The sequence below is a fragment of the Lepidochelys olivacea genome, assembly GCF_965140295.1.
Source record: "Lepidochelys olivacea isolate rLepOli2 genome assembly, chromosome: 21".
NCBI lineage: Eukaryota > Metazoa > Chordata > Testudines > Cheloniidae > Lepidochelys > Lepidochelys olivacea.
Genome location: NC_140431.1, coordinates 14,509,858 through 14,537,474, shown reverse-complemented (window position 1 = coordinate 14,537,474; position 27,617 = coordinate 14,509,858). Strand labels below are relative to the sequence as shown.

General features: G+C 51.0%; 1 protein-coding gene across 1 annotated transcript in view; it reads left to right on the top strand.

Annotated features, from left to right (window-relative positions):
* The window catches only part of LGR6 (leucine rich repeat containing G protein-coupled receptor 6), a 201,204-nt gene that overhangs the window by 90,959 nt on the left and 82,628 nt on the right, over positions 1 to 27,617 (top strand). The window contains exon 4 of the mRNA XM_084611351.1: positions 14,061 to 14,132. Coding sequence (XP_084467477.1) covers positions 14,061 to 14,132 — 72 coding nt within the window. The remainder of the gene's footprint in view (positions 1 to 14,060; positions 14,133 to 27,617) is intronic.

Genomic DNA, 27,617 nt, shown 5'->3' with positions numbered 1-27,617 from the left:
ACAACGCCTCTGTCCTTCCCGGACTACCTGGGCTTCCCATAGATCAGCGAGTCAAGCTCAAGGGCTCAGTCCTTGTCAAGACTCACCCTGGATCTGGGCCATTGAATCTAAAGGATTGTGTAAAGCTCTGGGATCGCAACAGTGCGTAAGAGTTCTGCTGCCCAGGTTCAACAGAACTTTCTATCACAAGGGGAAAAACTCATCCCAGCAGGAGACAGAGCTTTCAAGAGGGCCAGACACAGACTGAGGAACAGTCCCCCACAGGAACACTGGACCTTCTCAAACCGCACTGCCTTCTGCTCCAAGTGCCAGGCACACATCTCCGTCTGGTCTCCTCTGATATAAGGAGGTGATACCCAGAGATTCGATTTATAGATATCAACAGGCATGAGCTATCCAAAGGCACCAGCAATCCAGGCACAACCGGCATCCCAGGGCCTGAGCTGCCTTAGAAATACTTTAATGTGTGTAGTTGTTTGAGGTGAATTTCATTCTGCTGAAGTTTGATGTATTGAAAACTATTGACATGGTAGGCTGTCACTTTAGATGCTCAGTGTCTTTTCCTTGTCCTGCTTGCAAGGTAGGAGGCTCTATAGGGAAGCATGAAACCTGGGCCTAGCAGCAGTCCGTTCTCCAGACAAGCAACCTTGGGAAAGAGGGTTAGTTGTGCCTCAGGGAGCAGCCTGCTTTGTCTCTCTCTGTTCTTGTGTGTTTAGTCTGAATGCTGAGAAATAAAGTAGTATTATGTTGCAATCTTCCAGCAAGAGGATTTCTATCGCACTTCTCTGTAGGCCAGGAACATTAAAGATGTGTCTGTGCCAGATTCCCTCCCCTCCACCTACTCAGAGCTCTCGGCCATCACGCTTCAGCAAAGTCAGAGAAGCGCTAAGCCTCCATTCACCCATTTTTGTGAGTGGCTTTGCAAGGCCCCTGGGAACAGGTCACGGCCTCTAGCCTTTCACACAGCCTGCCCCCTACCCGTGGGGAGCAGCTTTCGCTCTGAGCTGGGTTCTAACAGGTGAACGACCCAGGGGGAAATGAGCTATGCATCCTCTTGCACGGGGGTAGAGCAGGAGCGACTCCACTGAAGTCCATGGGACTGATTCTCCCCGCACTGGTACCATGTGGGGTCACTCAGCCTAGTGCAAAGTGGATGCAAAATCCTCCCCCAGGGCCAGGTTTGCCGAGACTCCCTGGCTGCTGTGTGTCACTTGACTGTACTCCTGGCTGGTGAGAGAGGGTTTGTGGCAGCATTGCTGGTGCATCAGGTGCCTGGCAGAGGGAGACGGATGTTAGCAGAGTTACTCCTGCTTTACACCAACATGGGAGGAGACTCCGGCCCCAGTGGAGAATCCTCAGGCATCAGACCCCCCTCCCGCCCTGTCCCTAATGATTCATTGGCCTGATTCTCATTCACACCAGTCTGGCAGTGTAAAGGGGCCTTCCTGCTTGAAGGAGCCATGGTGCTGGAACATGGGATGCTGCAGCACCCCCTGGCTTGAAGTGGTTCCCAGTATATACCGCATTTACAGTTTGGTTCAATGGCTCTCAGCACCCCCACTATACAAATGGTTCCAGCACTCCTGGGTGTCGGTGAGAATCAGGCCCTCATTTATAGGGCAGAGAAGGAATTTCTGATTCATCCAGGAGCAGCCCTGGCCCATCAGTCTGCAGCACGTGTGCAGTTACAAGCCAAGCGGGCAGGGGGGAGCCCCTCTAGAGGCGGCGGGGAGTGAGGCGCAGACGGCAGGTGTCCTGGGGAGAGCAGCTGTGTACAGAGAAGCACAGGGCATAGGATGGGAGGGGGGAGAGAGAGGGTTAGGAGGCCTCGAGGTGGGATTTGGAGGGTGTCAGTTTGGCGCAGGAGGCCGCAGCGGGGGGGGGGGGCAGCATGGGAGGACATGCCTGTTATGAAATGAACAGCTTTCCCCAGGAGCCACGAATAAATGCTCCCTCTTGAAATAACATTTCCCCTGCCGCCCCCCCCCCCTTGCCTGGGGTGGTGGGTGTGCCGCCCTTGATCTCACCCTTTCCCTTTATTGTTTTTAATGATCAAGCAAGATGAAACGGTGAAGACATTATCAGAGGAAGGCTTGGATCAGCCCCACAGACCAGCCCTACCTTCCCAGGCCCCAGGTTACGCACACCCTGGCCTGCCTGGAATACTCGCTGGCTTGCATGCAGCTCACGCCGTACGGTGCCCTTAAGGGTAGGGTTACCAGATAGCAACTGTGAAAAAACGGGACAGGGGGTGGGGGTAATCGGCCCCTACATAAGAAAAAGTCCCCAAAAAACGGGACTGTGCCTTTAAAAACGGGACATCTGGTCACCCCACTTTAAGGGAAAGGGGCACAGTGCTGTCCGCTGGCCCTTGCAAGAGTTAGGGGGACCCCTGGTGGTGACGCTGGACAAGTCTGGGAGCCCGAGAGCCACAGGGTCTGTCTGTGGCCAGCAGCCTCAGTTGAGAGCCCAAGTGCTGTCCCGTCTCCATGGCACCGCCCCCTGCAGTGCAGACGATGGTGCAGTCGCTAGGGGGCTGCACTCCCTCCATTTACACCAGAGATCCATGTGGCTCTCAGCGTGGATAGTGGCATTGGCGCCAATCCACACCTTCCTTTGTGCAGCCCCACATGAAGTGGGGAGCACCCCACCGCCCCCAGGGGCTGGGAGAGATGGGATAGTCAGGCAGGGAGCAGCCGTCCCAAAAGCCGCAGTGGACTGATGGGTGCTGCTGGACCCAGGTGCTGCTGAGGTCTGAGCTCCGCTCTGCTGCTGCCTTCCTTAGGGCCTTCCCTTCTCTGGGCCACGGTTTCCCCGTGTGTAAAATGGACTGGGGGGGGACCCAACCTGAGCTGCAACTAGCCAGGCTTAGTATGATTAACGGGGGGATGCTCATGTTTAAATCCCAGGCTAAAAATCTGGGTTGTGAGCTCTTGGAATTCATAGAATATCAGGGTAGGAAGGGACCTCAAGAGGTCATCTAGTCCCACCCGCTGCTCAAAGCAGGACTAATCCCCAACTAAATCATTGCCACTAGGAAATACCCCTAGAGAAGGCTGGGCGCCGTCCACCGAGCCGATCGGAGCAGGGGCAGAAAGAGTTTAAACAGCTGCTGGGCAGTGGTGCTCCCTGGGGAGGAAGGATGTCCCAGAGGTTAGGGGCCAGTCTGGGCCCGAGGAGACCGGGATTTAATTCTCACTACCTCACTGCGCATCTCTGTGACTCGGTTTCTGTACCATCTCTGTGCCCCTTTTTCTCTCTGCTACCGCTCACGGTGGATATTGCCCTGCACATGGGTCTATCTCGGATGACACAACTCAAAGCAGTAAAAGTGTCTTTGACTTGCAAGACTCTGGATCCCCTCCCTGCGGGGGAGCAGGGCTAATAAATAAGAAGTGCTCAGTTTTGCACTTTTCAGCGAGGAACTGCAACTTAACAGCCAACTATGCCACGGGCAGGCAAATAGCTCTTTTGCGTCATTGCTCAGAGGCAGAGGGTCAAAGACCTTGCCACGTGCTCGCCCCAGCAAGGGTGGGGGCTACAGAGCCTGGCAAAGAAGATCCTATTGTACAGAAAACACAACAGCAGAACTTCCAGGCGAGCAGATGCTATTGCAGAACATGACAAGTGAGGAACGACAGGCCGAGGGAGCCCATGACCAGCTGTGTGTGGCCTCGCTGTCAGGGTGAGCTTGGCGACCTTGATTTCAATGGGAGTTAGGCACCTAAATGCCTTTGAGGCTCTGGGCCCAAGACTTTTCAGGCAGCAGCGAACACGGGGCTGGAAGTTTCGACTCTACTATGACGGATGCAAAGGAAGCAGGACAGCGAGATTTGTTTCAACACGTACCTCGTGTCACGCCAGTGTTATGGCCGTGGATTGCAAGAGAGAAACTAGATAAAAGCGTAAATCCTTTTGCTGGAAGGTTGCAATGTAACACTGCTTTAGTTCTTAGAATTCAGAATAACACACAAGAACCAGAGAGAGAGAGAAACCTCTCTAAGCCTGACAGGCACAGCTCATCCCACCTTAGGCTGGCTGACTGCTGGCTGACTGCTGCCAGTGGTAGGTGGCAGGCTTCGTTACAAAGTCCCCTAGTCTGCAAATGTCCATGAAGGCAACAAAGAGCTTACCCGAGCGACCACAAAGATGCTGAGCCCACCAGCTGCACAACTCGCATGAGCAAAGAGGCAGCCGGGGCATTGCTTAGTGATGCCCTCACACCAGAATCATTGGGAAAGCCAAAACTTCAGCCCCCTAGGTTGGTTCCAGAGGCAGGTGGGGGACAACTTCGAGGGGCGCCAAATGGCTGTGCCACTCTTGTTCGTGTTCCCTCAGCTGCTCGGCGTGGTGGGGAGAAAACGTTTTCTGCCCTAGGGCCGCTTTTGCATGGCCACAATTGAATGGGCGAGGCTGTTGTGACTCAGGGTACCTGTACATTGCAAAAAAAGGACCCCAAACCATGGCAGCAAGTCTCAGAGCCCCGGTCTACAGACTCGGGCTTGCGCTAGGGGGCTAAAAAGAACAGTGTCGACGTTCCCCCTCAGGCTGGCGCTGGGTTCTGAGATCCACCCCCCTCGCCAGCTCTCAGAGCCTGCACACCAGCCTGAGCCGGAACGTCTACCCTGCTTTTTTAGTCCCATCCTGCAAGACCCACCAGCCTGAGTCTGTAGACCTGGCCTCTGAGGCTTGCTGCCAGTGGTTTTGTTTTTTTGCAGTGTAGACCTACCCACAGAGGTTAGAGTCTAAGGTCGGAGGCTGAATATATACAATAGTAACTGGAGCACTATCTGAGGGGCAAAGGCATCCCAGCTTGTGCGTGTTTCACTTCCCCAGCAACCACGCTCTCCCGTGTGCTAGGGAGCACCTGTCTCCTGTGTGCCACGCTGTTCATTTCAGACTCAACGTTACCTCCATTCTGCACAGATTTGGGGTCGTCCACTTGCCCTTTGCATGCTGAATCTTATTTACTGCAGAAATAAAGTCTCCTGAATGAGTTATGGGTGCAAAGCTCACAACAGGTTACAGTTTTTGCCTACCTTGTGTGTGCGTGTATACGCACACGAGCTTGCACCCTGCACTGAGCGTCTTTATTGCACACTGGGGCCCTGGGCCGATGAGAGGTCCGTTAGAAAGCAGAGTGCCAGGAACCCGGTTTGAAGGTGCAGTTACCAAGTGTTAACCTGTCCTCAGAAACATTGTCATCAGTTAAGCTAGAAAATGCTGCAGTTCCCATAGCAGATCCTGGCATTTTAGCTACCAGCATCTTTAGCTGCTACTTTACAATCAGCATGGCTGAAGGGCATGAAGGAAAGGTGGCTGTAAGCCACCTCCCTGTTCCCTTGATTCTGGACTGGCCCAGGGCTGAGACATAGAGCAGCCTCAGGGCAGCTCTAAGTTTCATGCCCATTGCAACAGGCCTTATGGAACTCCATGTAGCTTGAGGATCTGGCACTCTGCCCGCCACTCCTCCTGGCCTCTCTGTGACCTCCTTCTCTGGCTCTACACCCCCTCTGCTGGGGGCAATCAATAGAGGCCCCTTTAAGGCAGCTTTCCAGCTGGTTTGTGCCACTGAGGCAGGGCTGAGGAGCCACTAGGGTCAAGGATCTGGCGGTTCGCTGTCATGGTCACTGAGGTTCACACTAAAAAGAAGGAAGGCACATGGCTTAGGTTGGCAGAGGAATTCCCACCCTGCGCGCCTCCCCCCCCCCGCCTCCGGCCTCCATCCTGTTTAAGCCCAGCCTGCCAATGCACCACCGAAACAGCCTGTGGGGCCCAGCCAGTGTTTACTTGTGCGAATGCAAATGACTGTCATTAACTGAAGAGGCTGTTTACTTAAAGCAGCGGGGCTGGCAGTCGGGGCTGGCAGTCAGCGTTGGCGCTTATCTGAACCATTGTTCCACAGGAGAGTATGGCCTGGCCCACAGCCGCTGTGCAGGCGTCTCTCCAACTCCTCCACTTTGCTTTCTTCTTTCTCCCTCCGTTTGCCATCCCTCTCCTGATCGTTTTCTCAGCCGGCCGGGCACAAAGGGACCAGATTCTGGTCTCAGCCTGCAGCAGTGTAAATCAGAGTGGCTGCCCCTCTCCATGTCTCAGTTTACCCCTCTGTAAAATGGGGATAATGATACTTCCTGGGGTCTGCTGGGAGGGAGGGAGGATCAGGATTAGGAGCCTGCGGTGTGTGCAGCGGTCGGGCCATCCTGGGGGTGGGGGGATCGGGACTGGGGCAGCAGGAGCTGAGATCTGAATTGTGCGGGGGTGTTGTGTGGTGCCCCGGGGAAGCTTTGGAGAGCGCTTGGGCAGGGCCACCCTTAGGCATATGCAGCATACGCGGCTGTGTAGGGCACCCGAAAATTTGGGGCACCACCAGGACAGGAGGTAGGAGCGGGTCGGCTCCCACACACCTAGTGTGCGCTGCAGTCTCCTTGGGCAGGGGCCCTATTCACAGAGCCGAATGCGCCCGCACATTCTGCATGCGGGACAGGGTATGGGGGTCTCTGAGGGGAACTGCCGGGCGGCTTGGTATCCTTTGCTGCCTCTGCCTTCCCTCCCACGTCCTCCCGGGCTGTTTCAATACCTCTTCATAGTAATTTCCAATAAAGTGTTGACATTAAAAAATATTATATTATTTGCATCATTCTGTCAATAAATCAGAAATGTTTCTATAGTGCTGCTTCTTTCATGCAAGTATAGTCCATCAGCGTTATGGTGTGATTAACTTGTTTAAACTGCTTTTAATAAAGTGCATGTGGCTAGTTTTCCAACACTGTACGCTTATGTTTGTGTTGCTAAGAGCAAGTCGGGCATAGGGGCACCGGTTTAATAATACTGCGGTGGCCGGGCTGGCCCACAATATTTTGGCACCTCAGGCGGGGAGCTCAAATGATGCCCCCATGCCCCCTCGCTTGGGCCAAAACTCTGAAAGCTCTCAATTCTGCCTTCTTTCTGTTCTACTCCTCTCGTGGTACTGCCCTGCTGCCTACCCCAATAAAGGAAAACTAACAACTTAAAATGCCTTGTTCAAAAATTTTAAGTAACACTTAACTTTCAAACACGTGAACAGCAAATGTAACTTTCCTTGTCTGCATGGTAAACACGGGCATTTGTATCTGTTTGAATAATCAAAGTGGTGCTTTCCGTGCCGCCTTGGTTGCAAAGATTTGAACAGCTTCCTGCTGAAGGTCCACAGTCTGGGCCAGCTCATGCTCTATTGAGATGGTTGCAAGGCCGACCAGCCTCTCCTGTGTCGTTGTGGAGTGTAGATGTGTTTTTATTAGCTTCAGCTTGGAGAAGCTGCGTTCTCCACTGGCAACTGTTACAGGAAGTGTTAGAAGTATGTGCAGAGCAACAAAAGCTTTTGGAAAGAGGATGATCATCTTATTTGTGCACATATATTCCAGAACAGCCTTTGGAATTGATCCTGCTGAAATGTATCTTGAAAGAGCTTTCAGTTCATCACCTAAATCACTCGCATCAGTATCACGCATGTCATCATGTGTCAACACTGTCTCTAGTGCCCTGCATTGCTGGTGTAGGTCTTCTTCAGGTATAGTGAGGAGTTTTGGAATATCATACAACATCCCAAATATACTGCTGTGTTCCTTGAGCTGCATGAAACGTTCTTCAGCTGACTGTATTGCACAATCTAGCACCTGGTTAAAGAATTCAACTTTGAATTGTTGTTTGGGGTCTCTTATGGGATTATCCCATGCCTCATAATCAAAATGTCATCTTCTTCGGTGATTCTTGTATTCTTGAATGGGTGGGAAAATAGCTTCAGTGTGAAGCTCCTCTGGCAACTTCTGTGCACTCTTCAGAACGTTTTGACATCCCCCATCTGACTGGCAAGACTGTAGGTATGACTTTGCTTTGTCCAGTTGTTCCATTGCTCCAGATATATCAAGGTCAACACCTTGGAGTCTCTTGCTTACAACATTTATTTCAAACAGTATGTCATGCCACAACACTAAGCCACACAGAAATTTGAAGTTATATATGTTTCTGGTGATTCCATTTCCCTCTCCCACTGTTCTCCCATGAACAGTTCCTGTCATAGCATTATCCTTCATAATGGCAACTATGGCATCATCTATCTTCCCAATTCAGTGTTTGATAGGCTTTATCGCCTCCACTTGACTTTCCCATCGTGTGGCACTCAGTGGTTTCAGTGTCAGAGAGAATGTTCCCAGATGTTGCTTCAAAATTTGCTATCGATGAGTTGATGCAGAAAAAAATACATCAATGCTTTGAATTACATTAAAAAATTGAGCAACCTCACTAGAAGCTGATGCTGCATCACTGACCACCGAGTTCAATGAATGAGAACTGCATGGGACAAAAAAAGCTCGAGGGTTTAACTCTCGGATCCGTGTCTGCACTGCTCTGTTCTGTCCTCTCATGTTGGCACCATTATCGTAGCCCTGACCTCTCATGTCAGCTGTCGCAATTCCCGTCTCTTCCAGCTTTCTAAGAAGCACATTTGTCATACCAGCTCCTGTAGTATCATCAATGTCAATAAATTCTGGAAGATGCTCTCTGACAGTCACCACTGCAGGGACATTGTCACTAGGTTCTGTTGTTGTTACAAAACGCACCATTGAAGTCATTTATTCCGTATGGCTGATGTCAGGTTTGCAGTCCAGAATAACAGAGTAATATCTTGCTGACTGCAGATCTGCCACAATCTTCTGTTTGACTTTTGTTGCCAGTAACTGTATGATCTCATTTTGAATTGTTTGTTTTTCCAAGGTAGTGGTGTGTGTACATTTCTTGGGGACAATGTATTCCTTCAGATCAGCGGCACTGCTATGGGTACCCGCATGGCCCCACAGTATGCCAACATTTTTATGGCTGATTTAGAACAACGCTTCCTCAGCTCTCGTCCCCTAAAGCCCCTGCTCTACTTGCGCTATATTGATGACATCTTCATCATCTGGACCCATGGAAAAGAAGCCCTTGAGGAATTCCGCCATGATTTCAACAATTTCCATCCCACCATCAACCTCAGCCTGGACCAGTCCACACAAGAGATCCACTTCCTGGACACTACGGTGCTAATAAGCGATGGTCACATAAACGCCACCCTATACCGGAAACGTACTGACCGCTATGCCTACCTACATGCCTCCAGCTTTTGTCCAGACCACATCACACAATCCATTGTCTATAGCCAAGCTCTACGATACAACCGCATTTGCTCCAACCCCTCAGACAGAGACAAACACCTACAAGATCTCTATCAAGTGTTCTTACAATTACAATACCCACCTGCTGAAGTGAAGAAACAGATTGACAGATCCAGAAGAGTACCCAGAAGTTAACTACTACAAGACAGGCCCAACAAAGAAAATAACAGAATGCCACTAGCCATCACCTTCAGCCTCCAACTAAAACCTCTCCAGCGCATCATCAAGGATCTACAACCTATCCTGAAGGGCAACCCATCACTCTCACAGATCTTGGGAGACAGGCCAGTCCTTGCTTACAGACAGCCCCCCCAACCTGAAGCAAATACTCACCAGCAACCACACACCACACAACAGAACCACTAACCCAGGAACCTATCCTTGCAACAAGGCCCTTTGCCAACTGTGTCCATATATCTATTCAGGGGACACCATCATAGGGCCTAATCACATCAGCCACACCATCAGAGGCTCATTCACCTGCACATCTTCCAATGTGATATATGCCATCTTGTGCCAGAATAAATGGACACAAATCACACGTCAAGAATTATAACATTCATAAACCAGTCGGAGAACACTTCAATCTCTCTGGTCACTCGATTACAGACCTAAAAGTGGCAATTCTTCTTCAACAAAAAAACTTCAAAAACAGACTCCAACAAGAGACTGCTGAATTGGAATTAATTTGCAAACTGGATACAATTAACATAGGCTTGAATAAAGTCTGGGAGTGGATGGGTCATTACACAAAGTAAAACTATTTTCCCACGTTTATTCCCCTCCCTCTGCTGTTCTTCAGACGTTCTTGTCAACTGCTGGAAATGGCCCACTTTGATTATGACTACAAAAGGTTCCCCTCCTCATCCACCCACTCTCCTGCTCGTAATAGCTCACCTTACGTGATCACTCTCCTTACAGTGTGTGTGGTAACACCCATTGTTTCATGTTCTCTATGTATATAAATCTCTCCACTGTATTTTCCACTGAATGCATCCAATGAAGTGAGCTGTAGCTCACGAAAGCTTATGCTCAAATAAATTTGTTAGTCTCTAAGGTGCCACAAGTACTCCTTTTCTTTTTGCGGACACAGATTAACACGGCTGCTACTCTGAAACATTTCTTGGGTGGTGACTCTTCTTAGATGCTCCTGGAGTACAGCATCAAACTAGCCATCAGGTCCACAATTTTAAGGAAGTTTTCATTGTTTGGCACATACAGCTGATCTGAAGTGCCACACAGGGCTAGGTTTTGGGTAGCAAGCAGTCTCACAATGGCAACGAGCCTTTTCAGAACATTTTGCCAGTAAAGAGACTCTGATGCAATCTTCTCTTGATGCTGATCATCTATGGTGGCCTTTAACCTTAGTCTCATCTCAAGCTCTTTCCACCTGTGGAATGCACTCTGGTGATTTGCTGCCTTCTCATGGCATGCCAGATTTCTAGCCAGATTTTTCCAGTCCTTTGTTCCTGTAGAACCCAATGTGGCTGGAACATTAGACTGGAAGAGTTTGCAACAAAAACAGTATATAGCATTCTGGGGTTTTGAGTACATAAGCCATGGCCTCTCCACTTTGTCAGCATTGGGGATTTCACGCCAGTAATGTGTTGGATGGAAACTTCTGTTTTCATTGTCTTTGGGGAATATGAAGTTTTTCACTTGCTGTGGCCCAGGCAGTACAAGGAAGTCCCTCAGGCTACTGCTCAAGTGAGTCCACAGTCCTGGATCATCTAGACTTAAGGAACTAAACTCAGCAGCAGCTGTTCCTTGCACCTCCACCACACTCTTCTCTGGTCTACACTTTTCTTCAGGACTGTGCATGGTTACATCCAGATATGGATGCTGCAATAGCTGCCAGGTCAACTGCACTCTGACTAACTTGAAGATCAGGCATCTCCTCAGCACTCACATCCTCACTGGGGCCGGAAGGTCCACCGTGAACATTTGTGTCTATGTATCTCAGGAGAGCTCCTTCCTGCTTAGATAGAAAAGCTTCCTTTGCCTTTTCTTTTCCCGAATGCTGCCCCAGGGGGACGTTTTTTTCTTTCACTCCTGACTGCTGTTCTGTGCCAGCTAGAGTGGCTCTCAACACTCAGTTGAAGGGGACAAATAAGCAGGCTGGTAGCAGGGCCTGAGTGAGGGAAGAGATCAGCGTCTTAAGGGCCTCATTGGCTCCTACTACTTCAGTTGACTGCCTGTTCTCCTCAAGTGGGTTCAGGGAAGCGGCAGGAAACAGGAATCATATAGAATCATATAATATCAGGGTTGGAAGGAACCTCAGGAGGTCATCTAGTCCAACCCCCTGCATCAATTCCTGCCCCAGATTCTTAAATGGCCCCCTCAAGGATTGAACTCACAATCCTGGGTTTAGCAGGCCAATGCTCAAACCACTGAGCTATCCCTCCCTCAGAAGCTGGGGTTAATCAGTCCAGGCTCCTGGGGGGGCTGGAGAGGTACATAAGGGGCTTCTCCTCCTCTCTCTCCCTGCAGCGCCTGCTGCTTTCTGTTATTCCCTCTCCCCTGTTCCTGCCTGCCTGTTCTGTCTCTTGTGCCCTCCTTCCTCCAGCCCAGCGCTCCCCCATCTCTGTGCGTCTAGAGCAGGGAGAATACGTGTGCACCAGCAGCAGACACAATTGTCTACACTCTGAGTCCCAGTGGCGCCTCCTCCCCCCCCTCCACAGTCTGGCACCTGAGGCAGCCGCCTCAGTTTGCCTCATGGTAAGGCCAGCCCTGTGCGGCGGGCCCCATAAATCCTAAGGACAGCCCTGCGCTTGGGGGAGGGGACCAGGATGTGAGCGAGGGAAAGGTGCCCCCTCTTTGTTTGGAGGCCTTTGGTGAGTTTCCAGCTGAATTTTCGTCCTGACACCTGTACACATGTGCCCACACACAGAGGTGCGAGCACACACTCAGACACACACACACACACACATTCATTTGCATGCACCTACACATGCACACTTGCATTGCACACACGCTGCATGCACACACCCATTACACGCTGCATGCAGGCAGGCACGTTGTGTGCACACACCCATTGCACACACACTCCCATTGCGCGCGCACTGCATGCATATACATTGTATGCACACGCCCATTGTGCGCGCGCGCGCACACACACACACACACACACACAACCATTGTGCGCACACCCCCAAGGCAGCATGTTTTACGTGAAGAGTTTAAATCAGAAAACAGACCATGCGGTTAAAAGGTGAAGCTGCTGGTTTTTAAGCTAATGTCAGGGGGAGGGGTGGTCTCTTGGACTTTGAAGTCGTGGGGTTAGCAATGCTGGGAATACAGGGACCACACACTCAATGGGTCAGTGATCAAATGTTTGTACTTCAGCGTGTCATGGACCTGACAATGCCAATGCTTTGGCTGAGGAAGGCTGGAGGAATCTTTTGATCCCTGCTGTAATATTTGCTGCCAGAAATGGCACCCTAAATATTGGACATTCCTGGGCCTTCAGGGTCTTGGGGATCCAAACCCCAATCTGCACATGGATTTTGCAAATGGCCCTTCTCTTTACAATGGGCCAGGCCAACTCCCCTGCTCTAACTCCCCCTGGAAAGCCAGATCCAGTTTGACCTTTGTGGCTGGTCCCCATCCCTGGGCATTTGCTTGGAACATGAGAGCATGTCCAGTGGGAAGCTGCACAGGGCAGCAGACTGGGTGGCAGGACTCCTGGGTTCTATTCCTGGCTCTGCTATTGGCTCGCAGTGTGACTGTGTACAAGTCACCAAAGCCAATTCGAAATGTTCCCATGGAACTAGTGGGATGGTTATAGCCCTCATCTGTCTCTCTCCAAAGCAGCCTGAGGGCAAAGCTGCTGTTCCCTTAGTTACTGCATAACCTTTGCGGTCCTTTACCTTCTTCAGAACCCGCTTCTGTACCCTCTGGAGTCCTTCCCTGCCTCCCCTGCGTTCAGTGCTACAGGTGTGACCTCACCTGCCCTCTGCAGAGTGCCTGGGTCCCTCAGCCCCAGCAGGGTGCCTGGGTCCCTCACTTCTGCATGCTGCATTGCTGTTAAAATTCACCCAGCCCCCTTGCTAGCACGTCAGGGTGGGGAACGCTCCCCCAATAGTCCTAATAATAATAATTAATAATGTATTAATAGCAGTAACATCTGTATCCATGTGGAATCCTGTTATTCTTAAAAACACCAGGAATTAGATAACCCAGCCACCCGAGAAAGGCCTGCTCTGTGCTCCCAGAAGGACACACAACGCCAGGGTCCATCCCTATTAGCGTGGGGCCAGTCCCTCTGCATCAAGACTTGGGGATCAGGAGAGGACCCTTTAATGTCTCATGCACCCCAATGCCTACCCCAAACTTTCCCATCAAACACCACTTTTGTTCCCCATGGGCCTCTCTGCTGCAGGATCGTTGATCACCATGGGGAGCACTGCACCATAGCTGCAGGGGTAAATCCCAGCTCTGGTAGACATCTACGTGCTAGCTCTGCCCGAGCTACCTGAAAGTAGCCGTGTGGCCATGGCAGCTCAGGTGGCCGTCTGGGCTAGCCGCTCGGGTACGTACCGAGGATCTCAGGCGGGGCTGTATTTGGGCCCCTGGCCACACCTCCATGGCCGCAAATGCTGCTGAGCAGAGCTAGAGAGGGTATGTCTCGCTGAGCTGGGAATTACACCGCCCAGCCGCAGGGCAGACTCCGTGTTAGTGCTACTCTCTGCAGGGATTGCCAGTCACTTATTTGCAGCCTACAAGGCTGCGTTTCAGGAACCCTGTGCACCCCGAGCCTCCCTCCCATCCCCTCCCACACTGGAGAGAGCTTGAGGCTTTGTGTCTCCAAGCCCAGGGAGTGGGGGAAGCCTCCAGGGTGTTGGTTTTTTAAAGCCTTTTCTTTTCTCATTATAGGATGTTGCAGAACAACCAGCTCAGCCGGATCCCCGCCGAGGCACTGAGTGATCTTCCAAACCTCCAGTCTCTGTAAGTCATTAAAGGATCCCCGCTGGGAGCTGCTGGCTTCTCAGCACCAGAGTCATTAGTTCCTCTGTCACTTCTGCCTTGTCTTTCCCCTCGTGAGCTACTGTCCCTAATCTTGTGGGGAGGGAGGGCACCTGTTGTGGTGGGACCACTGTCTTGTTAGGGTTGCTGGAATTAGACCTCCCCATGTGAGAAGGCCACCGCTGCTGGTGTAGGTTTCCAGGAGCCCTGGGAAAAGGCTCTCTACGAGGCAAGCTATACCCCTAGCCCTGCGGTTACAGTCTAGCCTGGAGCAGCACAGAGCCTAGCAGGTTTGAGTAGGGGACTGTGGGCTTGTCTACACCATGCAGCTTTTAGCAACAGGGCTGTGTTGCGACAGGCTTGTCGCTAGAAGTCGGCGTGTGTAAACGCTCTTTGTCGGCGCTTTGTCGTTGCTTTTGCCGACAAAATACTTCCACCCCTGCGAGCGGCATTCGGTTTGTCGGCAGGAGAGCGCTCCTGCGGACAAAGCCATGTTCACACTGTCGCTTGCCACGGCAAAACTTTTGTCTTTGGGGAGGGGGCTTTTTAAAGCACCCGTGAAAGACAAAAGTTTTGTCGACAACTTGGCAGTGTAGACAAAGCCTCAGGCCTTGTTTGCATGCAACAGTTTTACTGCAGAGGTACAAACCCTGAGGCCTAGTGTGGCTGCACCTAAACTGGTATAAAAGTGCTTAATATCCAAATAGTGATTCCTAGACAGGAAGGGGAATAGGCCATACCAGTATAAGGCACCTTTATACCAGCATATCTGCAGCCACGCTAGGGCTTGTACCGGTCTGATGATATTGATTAAAAATATCACACACACACACCCCCACCGCCCCCCGTAATGGAACTAGTTACATTAGTACAACGTTCAGGGGTTGTCCTGGCCTCAGAGCCGGGACTGCAGGGTTCCATGCCTGGCCCTCCCATTGAGTTTAAGGCGTAACTACTTTGACAGTTGGCCTCCTCTACACTAAAAAGGTAGGTTGACCCAGCGATGTCGCTCAGGGGTGTTTAAGAATCCACAACCCACCCCCAACCGGTGTAGTTAGGCTGACCTAACTCCCCGTGTAGACAGTGCTAGATCGATAGGTTGACGGAAGAATTCTCCCATCTACCGCCTCTTAGGGAGGTGGATTAACGACGGCGACGGGAGAACGCCTCCCATCGGCGTAGGCAGTGTCTACACTGAAGCACGACCGCTGTGCCACGGGAGCCTTTTAAGTGTAGACAAGCCCTTATTAGCGTGACCATGGATGGAGTAATTTCCAGGCATTTTTCACTGTGTGATAACATTCTGTTTTCATTCACACACACACACACCCTGCAAGGTTGGTGAAGAATCGGAGAGCTGAAATGTCAGGGTTCTTTTCCCCACACAAAAGTGCTTTAAATGAGGTCATTTTTAATGCTTCATGTTTTCCAGCGGGTTTGTGGCTGGTCTGTATGCATTCTCTGTATGTTTTAAAGCAGCCTGAGACTGTTAATTCTGCCGGTAGCGCTTTCAAAGTGTTTGTTGCTACCGGTAGTTGGTGCTGTCGCTGACTCTGCCCACGATCACCCCCTTCCTCCCTCTGGCTCTCCTTTCTTCCCCTCCTGCCTCCCCAGATCTGTCAAATGGGGGAAACGCTGCCCACCTGCTGGAGGAGCGGTGAGGCCTAGATGCGAGGTGCGCCATGTGGTCTGTTCTACACCAATCCTACAGAAACAGCAAGATTAGGCTGTGCAGGGAGGAGCAGACCCTGTTGTTCTAGCCAAACCCCATCTCATGCAGCATTTGCCACAGCAGCGCTCTGGGCCTGTCGCGGGCAGACCCCTGCTCAGCACCCCACTGCAGGCAGACATCTACCCGGAGGGGCAGTGCCAGGCAGCCAGCCAGCACAATGCCCCGCACCTGGGCTTGACAGCTCCCCTTTCTCCCAGCTCAGTGCGGAGTGCCCAGGTAGTGACCTGCTCTGCAGTGCATGTGGGAGCCAGCTGGTGTGATGTTATGTCCCCCTCTGGTGGTGGCCAGGCCACACAGATGCCGAAGAGCCTGCCTGAGCTAACAGAAAGTCTGTCTGTGCTTTTAGAGCCAGAGGTGCCAGGTTCAATCCCCGTGGCTGAACACCCACCCCGGTGTGACGCATGCAAAGGATGCCGAGAGCGCCAGGAGGCTGGGCAGCACAGCAACCCAGGGACTTGGTTAAAGTTCGGGGGGGTACGACCCGTCCCGTTTCTCCAGCACGGCAGGCTCAGACTGGGTCAGTACTAGGGCAGGGTGCTCCGGCGCTGCAGCATCCATCTATCTAGATTGCATCAGGAGAGAGTCACCACGAAGTTTGCTTTTCGATTCACCGAGCCCACCCTGCAGATCAAGCAGAGAGCAGAGTCTTGCGAGGCTGTTACCAGGCTGGCATGGGGAGTTTCTGTCTGTATATTCTTCTTCTTCTCAGATTTGCAGTGCTGTGGTCCCTAACATGACACTGAAAGCAGAGGTGCATTCGACCTGCACCTAGGCAGGCAGTGGTGAGCCGGAGCTTCCCACGCGTGGGACCCCAGGCGGCACGGAAGGTATATTCCGGCTGCACACACCTGCAACGCTCTGAGCCCAGCAGATGGTGGCACAGGGCGAAGATGTGTTGCAGTTAGTTTTGTGGTGTGGGACTGACCTGCGCCCACATCAGATTGCAGCCAGGTTCCAGCTCAGCTCTGTAAAGCCACGAAGCTGGTGCTCCATCGCTGCGCCAATGCCTGGAGATCACCTTCAGAGTTCCCGGGGGGCTGGTGTGACTCCAGCAAAGCTGCTGGAGTTGCTCCCCTCTGACACCAGGGTCGTATTTGGTTCCATGGGATTCCCTGGGATTGGATTGGCCTGTGGGAGGCAAACACAATCTTGGAGGGCTATTCTGAAAGGTTTGGGGTCCTTCGGCCACTGACCCCTCTTGGAGCCAGGATCAGAAAGACACTGACTCGCTGACACTGCTGTGTCTTTGCTCTTTACCCAGCAGTGATTGTCTGGAGCAATCGCATGGGCCCAGTGGAGTCCAGATAATTGTGTTTCCTGACGATACACAACATGCCAGGCGTAGCTGCCTACACAGGCGGCCGCTCCCGATGGCTTTTGGTAGCGTCAAAACACAGAACACAGTGAGCTCCACTAGAGGACTCTCAAAGTATTTAAAGGGACACTACCCTCCTCCTCTACACTATACTCATAAAGAAAAGCTCTCATCCTCTGTTTGTTCATGTGCAGCAATTTTCCTCTGAGAGCCAAGATTACTCCAGAAATACCCTTCTGCAGTGACCTCCCCATTCCACCTATTTCCGTCGGACGAGTGGCCATTCGGATAAATTGGGTCTGATTTGAGAGAGATGAAAGGTTGTGGAGTAAACAGCGTTCCCCTGTAGCAAACTTCATTGTGTTTTAAGGCAGATATAAGCTGATTTGCGCCGGTTTCATTGGTGCTGCCAATACATCTTTGAATGCAAGTAACTGGCCCCTGGCCACGAGCCCCTGGGTTCTAGCCGTGTCTCCATAGAGACAGCCATTTCTGAAGAAGAGAAGGCAGCTCTGTATTAGAGATTTTTTTCTCTCTTCGTAATTCAAGTATCTGTGAGTAATTTTCCACAAGTTTATGAGGCTCACATGTATTTATTACCGGCATAGTAACCAGATTGGAACATCCATATATCATTGCAGTGTGGCTTCCAAGCTTTACGAGTTGGGGTATGTGAGACCGGGCTTGTTCACCTTGCCCAGAGCTTCTGGTCTTTCCATTCAGAAATGGGAAAGGATTTTGTGGCTGTTCATCACCCTGAGTTCTGGGGCTTGCCTGGCACTTCGTGGAATATTAACTGACTGTCGTGCCGTCAGGGAACACACCATAAAATATCCTAAGCTGACAGGGCTTGCAGATTGGAGCAAACTTGAGTGTGTGGGGGGAGCATGGACAAAACCCGATTGTGTCCTGTTTGTTTTCTCGCTCTTGCAGCTCTATGTGTTAGAACAAATTTCTCTTGCAGTCCGGGCAGGCGGCTGCGTCCCTGACATCACTGGCTGTTGCCCCAGCAACCGTTATGAAGTCACAATGCAGTGACTCCGATGTGAGTTCAGAGCAGAGTCGGGTGCGGAGGGAGGAAACTCGCATGTAAACGTCCACAGGAGCCTCCTCCAAAATGCTGGAGAGTGTTCGGGTTCGAGACAAGCCTGCCTCACAGTGGGTTTGATTTGCTTGGGTTTTTTGGATGAAATCAGGATTTTGGCTTCTCATAACAGTACAAATATTATTTGTTGGGAAATTACTCCGGAATTGTCAAAGGGCCATCCTGCTGTGCTCCATTGGCTGGATGGTTGGATGCCCAATTGTCTGCCTGTGTTTGCTTTTTAGTTTGATTCATGCTCTGTGACCAGTCATCTAAGTCACGTGGTATAGTTTCTGCCCTCTGTTTGGATAGCCGGAACTGTTTAAACAGGAAAATAACAAGAAACAATTAGAGAAACTCTTGTTCATTCATAAATTCCCTTGTTCTCATTTCCTTGTGGGTTTTCGCTTGGAGGCCAGCTGCTCCCCGAACAAAAACCCATGTTGCAAATACAAAGGGATGAACACAGGTGAACTGACCAGCCATGTGGCATTCAAACGAATGCCCCTGAGTGCCCCTTTGCAACATGTGCCCTTAGGACTCAGCACTGAACTGAACCGAATGGTCCCAACTAAGTTTGGAACCCCATTAAATGTAAGAACAGAAGGCATGGGGAGAAACAGACTGAATTTGGATTCAGGCATGTTTTGGATTGAAAGCAGAGGGGGCCCTGTGCATGGGTAAACCCCGGTCGTCGGTGGGCGGGATTGAACCTGGGACAGCTGGAGCTTAGTGCACGAGCCTTTACCACATGAGCTAAAAGCCAAGCGGCTGTAGAGCAAGCTCTCTCTCTAAGTAGTCTCAGTGCCACAAGCTGGGACACAGAACACCACACCCGGGAGGTGTGTGGGTTACACATACTGTACTGGGGGGACCGCCGTTGTCCTATTTCTTCCCTGGTTTTTTAGATGCACTCTTAGTTTTTGGAGCACGACAGTTCTGATAAGGCAACTTAGCTGCCTCCTGCAAAACGTAGCGTGATCTCAGCCGGGAAAGCAATGCCGGCAGGATTTCCAGCCGGGCAAGGTGAATCTCAGTGCAATGGGCTGAAGCAACAGCGAGCAGTGCACCTCGGGGGTCTGCCGCGTGTCCCCAGCTCGCAGATGGTGTATGCGTCGGTAGCACTCTGCCTCCCGCCGAGAGCAGATCATTTTAGCAGAAGCGTGCCCTAGTCCGAGGCCGTGGGGGGAGCTTGAGAAAATACCACCCCTTAAGTACCCCCAGGAGGATGCAGGAGGAAGGTAGCAGCCAAAGCAGTGAAGACGAAGGGGTAAGAAGTGGCCCCCAATCTACATTAACCTTCTCACACTCTATTCCAGCTCCTCAGCATGGAGGTTACCCCATCTTCGACTGCCTGCACCTGCCTCATGGGTGTTGGTAGGCGTGTGGGGGAGGTGTCTGGCTGGAGGCTGGGACCCCGCTCCAGCAACTGCATGGGGTTTATTCATTGTGCATCACTCAGCTGTGGTTGCATGTGAATTAGGAGTGCACAATCCATGACCGACCCCTGCTGGGCGTTTCCTTGCAGCAGGCGTTAATATGCTTGATCCTGTCTATGCCATGGGGACAAGCTGGCCTTAGGGAGCAGGTGTCATAACCGGTGCCAGAGATGGAGACGCAGCTTTTCCTCCTGACCGCAGCCACCCTGCACTGGTGCTGCTGCGGCTGCTTGCTGCCCGCCCGCCCGCCCGATGCTATGCTCCTGCAGCGTTGTTCACCTGCCGACCCGACTTTCTCTGTCCTTCCCCTGCTGGGTCCCTGGTCCTCCCCTCCCGCTGCCCTGGGCCCCTGCTGAATTTAGACTCACCTGTTTGAAATTTCTGGGTCGGGGGTGGTGATTTTAAAGCTGCCTCCTGCAGGAGGAAATGCACCTTGTTCCCCCCACCTCATCTGCCCCTCCCATCCCACCAGCACCATATCCCCCCTCGTTCTGAGATCTGTGGCACACCCCTGGTTGCAAGTTCAATCACTCTGCAGCCAGAGGTGCTCTGTTTTAGAATCACCTCCATCATCCACTGCTGCGGGGAGCAGGAACCCTACAGAGCTCTGGGGAGCTGTCAGCAAAGAGTAGCCAGACAAATGGAAAGAGGAATTTGGATTTAAAAAGAAATGAAAACCCAGAGCCTTATAAAACGGCCCAATTGCCTGCTCCGGAGGGGCTGCTTCTCACAGGGGCTTGCTCTGCCTTTTGTGTCCATTCTGAAACGCAACAGGAGAGATTAGAGAGAAGAGCACGTACACGTGATGGCAACGTCTGGTCAAAGCAGACCGGGTGCCAGCCTCTTATGTAATGTTCCAGTCCCGTTGAGATCTCCTGGCAGGGTGTCTGGTTACCAGCGGTTTATAGGTGCGGTAGCAGAATGCCATGTGTACTCTGGAACAGTCGTGTGTCAGTCTAATTAACGACTCTGCGGTTTGCGAGCTCTTACCTAAAGCAGATGGGCATTGCGTCTGTTCCTCTGCCAGATGAAAGGAATCCAAGGAGTTTCAAAGCAAGCAGGTGCTATAAATTATAATTACTGGGCTTGCAGAAGGAGAGCGAGGGAAAGAGGGAAAGGAGCCATGGTGGATTAAAAGATCAAGAGAAACTCTTGGTTTTTCTCCTGCAAATGATGGTCAAAAGTGACGGGAATGGCTGGGCCTTTCGGTAGGTTCTCTGCAGAGCAGTACTGGGGAATGGCGCTTAGAAGGCAGCAGGCTGATTCTACAGTGGGAGGTGGCTCAGGTAGTTTTGCGGCAATTAGAGCTGCCAGGGAGGGTCTCAGTGCTCCTCCAGCACCGGCTGCTATTCAGTAATCTCCAGGGAGTCGCAGCCTGTTTCCTTGTCTGGTTTTGAGTCCACACGCTCCTGGAAGTGCCACTGTGGAAGGCTCCCCCAAAGTAGCTGCTGTCGTTCAGCCCTGCCATGGCGGACCACGGCCCTCGCCATGGCAGGACCTAATAGCCATGCGGAGCTCTGTCCAGCCAGAGCAGGTCGTGGCACGCACCTCACTAGGTCGACACCGTCACAGATTGAACAAGGAGGGGAGAAGGGGCTATTTTAATCCCTGGCCCCTCAGAATCCTTTGGGTTGGAAGAGATTTCAAGCGTGCCCTCTCCTGGCACGATTGGTGTCACGATCCCTCTGCTACACAGGCAATGCAGTCTAATGGCGAGGGAGCCGGGGACTCAGAAGCAAGACCCCTGGGAGCTACTTTTCCCCAGGCAGGGTATAAGGAATTCCCATTCAAGTCAGTCAGTGGTCCTCACGCAGCCCCAATCGCCTTAGCATCTCGTAACACCACTGTTACGTCCTGTGACTAGGGAACAGATACAGAGAGACAAAGTGACTTGCCAAGGGAACTGGTGGCAGAGCTGGGATTTGAACCTAGGTCTTCTAGGTGCTAGTGTAACCCACACACCTCCTGGGTGGGGTGTGGTGTTCTGTCCCATCTAGTGGCACCGAGACCACTTAGAGATTAATGAGTCTGCTCCACTGCTTTAGCTAAGAGTCATATCATCCCGGTCAAAATACAAAAACACGCTGAGGTACACTTAGGAGGTGTTACACTAGGCCAGCACCTGAACCACCAGCCATCCTGGGCCTAGCTCTGCTGTTCACTCTGTGTGGGACCGTGGGCAAGGTCCTTCGCCCGTCTGCTCCTCACGTACCCCTCCCTTTAAAACAGGGATAATCTCACACGCGCGCACAGAGAGGGTGGGAATTTCATTACTTGTGTGTGACGTGCGTTGGGCGTCTCGGACAACAAGGCAAAGTCGTGTTGTTATCCGTGCTGCATAGCATCAGGCTTGACCGTGAACCTTTCCATCAAGGGCCCTCGCATACCCTCCCTTGGCTTCTTGTGCCACTGCTGGACTTGACAACATTTATCCTAACACTACACCTGAATGTCTTTCCTCTTGACGTTACCAGATAGATCCCGCAGAGGGAAAGTGCCGCCACGTTAACAAAACTTGCCCACTGTGGCCGCCATCCAGCTTCCAACTGAAGTCACCGGAAAGGCTCCAGTTGTTTCAAGCCTCATAGTCCATCTCCTGCTTTGTCTCTACCGATGCTCAGAGCCTGCCTGGGGTTCTGAAAGCCCGTCCAGCCCTGCCCCGTGCCCACATCTGGGTTATTTAAAGTAACTCAGTTTTCCTTCCTCCCAGGGAAAATCATGTCTGCCGAAGGTGAAGAAGGTTACTATGGAAGGAGGAAGAAAGGGCAATGGACAAATCTTAGTGCAGGAAGGAATCACGCTATCCGTGCTGCCGGTTTTAGGGCTGGATATATGTCCCTGGAGAACAGGAGTGTGATAGGCTGGCTTGCCATTTACAGGGAGATGGGTCGCAGCCCCAGGTGGGGGAAATGAAGATCATGTGACCCAATCAGGTCTCTACCTTATCTAGCCCAGAGGCTGCGGGACAAAGGGGAAGTGGTGGTGATGAATGGCTGCAGAAAGGCTGTGAGGGGATGCTGAAAGCAATAGCTCAGCTAGTACCTGGTCCCCAGAGGGCTGTGAAACCCTGCGGGATGCCAGGTCGTAAAGGACGCAGTCCCAGGAGGAGGGCTGTGAAACTCTGAACTTAAGGGTGGGTGAAAGGGAGCTCACTTTGGGAGCTGGGCTATGTTAAATGAACTGGACCCCGGGAGCAGGGAGGAGGGAGCTTGTTTAAAGAATTTTGCAGCGAGTGGATTATTTTTGGAAACCTCCGAGAAACTGAGGCAGGGTGCTGCAGGGCCACCCCATGTCATGAGGGGGTAGGGTGGAGGCTGTGACCTCTGTAACAAGGTGCCTCCAAGTTCTTAATTGCTGCTGGAGACACCCTTAGTCCTGATATCCTTAGCAGGAACTGTTTGGAACCTGATGGAATCACAATCAAGACTCTTCCAGCCCTGGCCCCTTAGGGGAGATAATTATTTTTATATGTATGCTGGAGATTAACACGCAAGGAATGACTTCTAGGAATTTGCAGGTATGTAGGCTTTGATGTAGACAAAGGGAAAAACGCTCCCCCACCCGATCAAACTCTCACAAGCATATACATTTTTTTATGACAGATGGAAGGGGGAAAAAAATCATTTCGGAATTAGCATGGCCTGAAGAGTTCCTCTGAATTCTCCCCATTTTCATCTCTCACCTTTGACCTGTTTGAGATTTGACAGCTTGCCATTAAGGGCATTATTGTTCCTTATAAATCACATTTGATGGAATACGGGTAAAAAGAAAATTCACTTCCACTGAATGTTTACAGGATAGAAAGCTGCGGAAGTAGAAGAGGCGTCTATAAAACAGGGATAATGTGACATCAATTTACAATCTGCTGGCGCAGAATTTATCTTGTGACAAGGCTAGCTCTGTATTATTAATGTGATTTATGGGCCATAAGGTGGGGTTATGGAGCACAGTATAAGGGGAGTTGAGAAGAAGCTATTAAGTAGCTGAGGAATTTGGAATCTTGAGGGACTCTGATTCAGACAAAGCAACCATGAGGACTTTCCTTCTGAGCTGCGTCCATTAGAGCAAGGGTCCTCAGGTTTTTCAGACGCATCTTAACAGAAATAATGCTTAGGTTGGAAAATGAAAGCACTCTGGCAGGTGGATCTCCTCCCTCCAAAAGGCCCTTCTTCCACCAGTAGCTGCTTTGGGAAAAGACAGAAGAGCTACCTTATATCATCTCTGAAGTCCTCTCCTGTCTCCAGCCCAGCAGCTGACTTTAGGGGAGAAGCATGACAGAGTTTGTGGGCTTAGTCTCCTCTCCTTACTTGCATGAGAATGTGTGTTTTCCATTGGGCATTTTCAGTGCATAATGGCACTTCTGTACCATAAAAGGACACAAAACCCGGGGCAAGCCAGTGGGCCGAGTTTAACCACAAGAGGTCAGCCTAGAGTCTGAAGAATCACTTGGAACAGGCATGGGGAGAGACCCTAGACCGAATGGCACCCCAGGTGAGGAGCATCTTCAGCGCCTCCCCCCTATTTGTTAAACTTTTGAATGCCTTATTTTTTATTGCATGTGTAGCCCATTTCACAACTTTGATACACAATTTGCATGCCTAATTTATCCCTGTCACATAAGACGATACATTTGCATGCTAGGATCTGTAAATCTGTATTTATTCATGCCACATATAAGCAAATAAAAAAAATTCCTCTAAGCTTGTAGAAACTTTTTAATTTTAAGAATAAGTGAAATGTTCTAACATCAAGACATTGAACTGTGCACCAACCTTGGGTGGACCAGTATTAAATAGTGTCACGGTAGGTAACCGCCTTAGAACGTTAACTCGAGTCCTGTAGTTCAAACCGTCGCTTTTCTCACCTTTGGCCCTTGCAAACTAAAGCGCAGCATCAGGGAGATCCAAAGACTGGCCCAATGGCATTTTCAAGCCGTAAAATAGCCAGCGATCACAGTCTCTCGTCGGCCATCGTCGACCGAAGGTGTGTTTTAGTGAGCCTGAGCTTCGAAAAGCTGCACTCACCTACTCGCGACTCTGACCAGCAGGGTGAGCAGAATCTTCAAAGCTGCTCACACATCAGGAAGAGTGGCCTTCAGCTCTGCGTTGTGACTGAACTGGAGAACCTGGAGTGGAGAGTGCTTCCCATATTGCACAATTTGACAGATGTTGTCCCATTCAACCTAGAGGGCTTTATCACTGATGTCCGAACATTCCCCATGTGTCAGCATCCGGTGAAGGTCCGTACAATTGTTCAAGAGTGTTTTCCTGTCCACCAGCAGCTTACTAAGGTCATACAACCCCCCCCCCCCCCGGGGGTCTCTCTTTGTGGTGCTTCGTTTGTCTGAACCTTTCTTCGATGGACGCTCGAGCAGCGTCAACTGCTCCTCCTGCCCTATAGCACATGACGGCCCTGCTGATCACAGGGTCTCTTACTGCTCCGTCACACTGATGCTCTGTAGTTGGAAGAGAACTGGTCACACTTTGTTCCCTGTAGCAGTCTGGGAGTCAGCGTGGGCTGAAGGAATGAACTCGCCAGCCACTGATCCACACAGCACTTTGAGAGCCATGCCATGTGCTGGGCAGACTGCGGAATATAGTTGCAAATCAAGATTCCAGTGAACATTTTGCCTTTCCAAAGGCATCTTGCGGCAAAGCAGCAGCCTTTGCGCTGGCCCAGGGCCAGAGACTTGCAACCACTTTCAGTCCAGCGGTTGGTGCAGGAGCTTTATACTAGCTGAGTTCCCATGGCTGGAGGAATCCCTAAGTAGGCAGCTATGGCTACATTCTGGCCTCGTTGCACTACTCAGGAGGTGCAAAGGTGCTGGAACCAGGACAGGAGATCCTTCCCTAAGGGAAGTGACCCTGGTCACACTGGGGGCCTGAAACAGAACCAAGAAGAAAACCCATATGTCCTGAGTGGGCTACAGGACCACCCTTCCCCTTAGTTAAGCTTCAGCCATGTCCTTATCTCGTCCAGATACTAAGAAAACAAAGGCACTGCACCACCTGGACCTGCTGAAAACAACACTAGAACTGCTTCTCCTCAGAATCCCAAAAGCCCAAGGTGTGTCACTATCTCCCCACGGGGCCTAAGATCACACTGGGCAGTGGGGGGATGACAGAACACAGCCTCCTGGAACCCCACAAGAGAGCAGTTACCCAGAACAGCCCTCTGGAACCCTCCAGAGTGGGTTCTTCTGCTGCAGCTGGGGCCCAAAATTTCTCAAGCGATGGTATGAAAGGCTCCTGACAGGAAGAAGTGAAACAGCATGGACCCTTGGCCTTTGCCCACCATCAGCCAGTGAATCTAGAGCCATCTTTGCACTACACAGAGGTCAAATGTAAAAGTTAAAGGGATCTGGGAATCAGAGGATGTCATGTCACACCAAAGTTATCTTAACAATCCTCCCCAAGAAGAGAAAATCACAGACTGAGCAATGACCAGTGAGATTGTGTAAGATCCTATAGGTCTAGAACCCAGGTCTGCAGAGCATCTAGGTAGCTAACTGTACCACGCTGCCTCCCAGCGGCAGTTGCAATTAGTTAGCACTCCATTGCCCGTCACTCTCTGTGTCCACAGACCATGGGAAGTCCTGCCTCAAGGAGTCTGACAGGCAGCAGCCTCATGGCTCCTGATTGGCTCCCCACCCTCTATAAACCCAAGGGGCATTCCAGGAAATATTTAAACAACAGGAGGGGAGGGATAGCTCAGTGTTTTGAGCATTGGCCTGCTAAACCCAGGGTTGTGAGTTCAATCCTTGAGGGGGCCATTTAGGGATCTGGGGCAAAAATTAGGGATTGGTCCCGCTTTGAGCAGGGGGTTGGACTAGAGGACCTCCTGAGGTCCCTTCCAAACCTGATATTCTATAATTCTATGAACAGTGTGGATTTGCTGTAGCTGTCACAACCATTCCTGCTCCTGGCTTGGACCTTGGCTTGATTTGGACTTTGCCTCTTGACCTGGAGCCTGACTTGAATTCTGACTCTTAGTATCCACCCTGGTCTGGAAGCTGATTATGAACTCCTCTACTATTCCCGGCCTTAGGTTTGACTCTGCTCTGACCCTTGGTCGTGACTGCCCTGACAGACTGCCACCATCAAGAGATGCTTTCTTAATCAGGAAGCGAGCAACCACATGGAAAGTGAGATCCTACCCTCTTGTAGGGAGGGGATGGCCAAGGACTCAAAGACTTAGGCATTCTTAGCTCCAGTTGGTGCTCACTCTGAATGACTGAGTGTCAACGATGTGAAAGTTCATGGGAAGCAAACTTCAAAGTAGCTCATGTAAATTTTTATGGAAACCAAATTTTGTATTTGCATGCACATGCAATTATTTATGCTGTGAAGTTCTCCCATGCTCCTCCAGTCTGAGAAGAGAAACAATACACATGACTTAGCTGCCTAACTCAGCTCAGCTGCTTACAGAGAATAGTACACAGTCAAGACACAGAATTTTTAAAGAGGTGCAAGAAAAGTTGGTAAATTTTTCAAAATAAATAAATTGGTGTAAGTCACAAATGTCCTGCAAGCAGAAATGGAGGCTCTATTCACTGAATGCGTTGGACCACGTGCTCAGCTGGGGTAGATCCACTAAAGTCAACAGAGATATGTTCGTTTACATCGGATGAAGATCTGGCCCAGAATGTGTACAGAATTTTTCACTTATCTTGAACTAAGAATCTCAAATTATGGTATCACCCAGGTGATATGTGCACTGCCCCGTTCATCTTTAACGCTCCCTTTAAGTGCTTGAGTCATTTCCTCTCTTCTAATTTCCCTGTTCTCATGAGCTTGTGATTATCTCGCTGGTGGTGCACTGCATGAAGGAGCCTGCAGAAAAATTAAGTGCGCTGTATTATTCCTAAAACTAAAGAGCAGGGGTGGATGGAAAATAT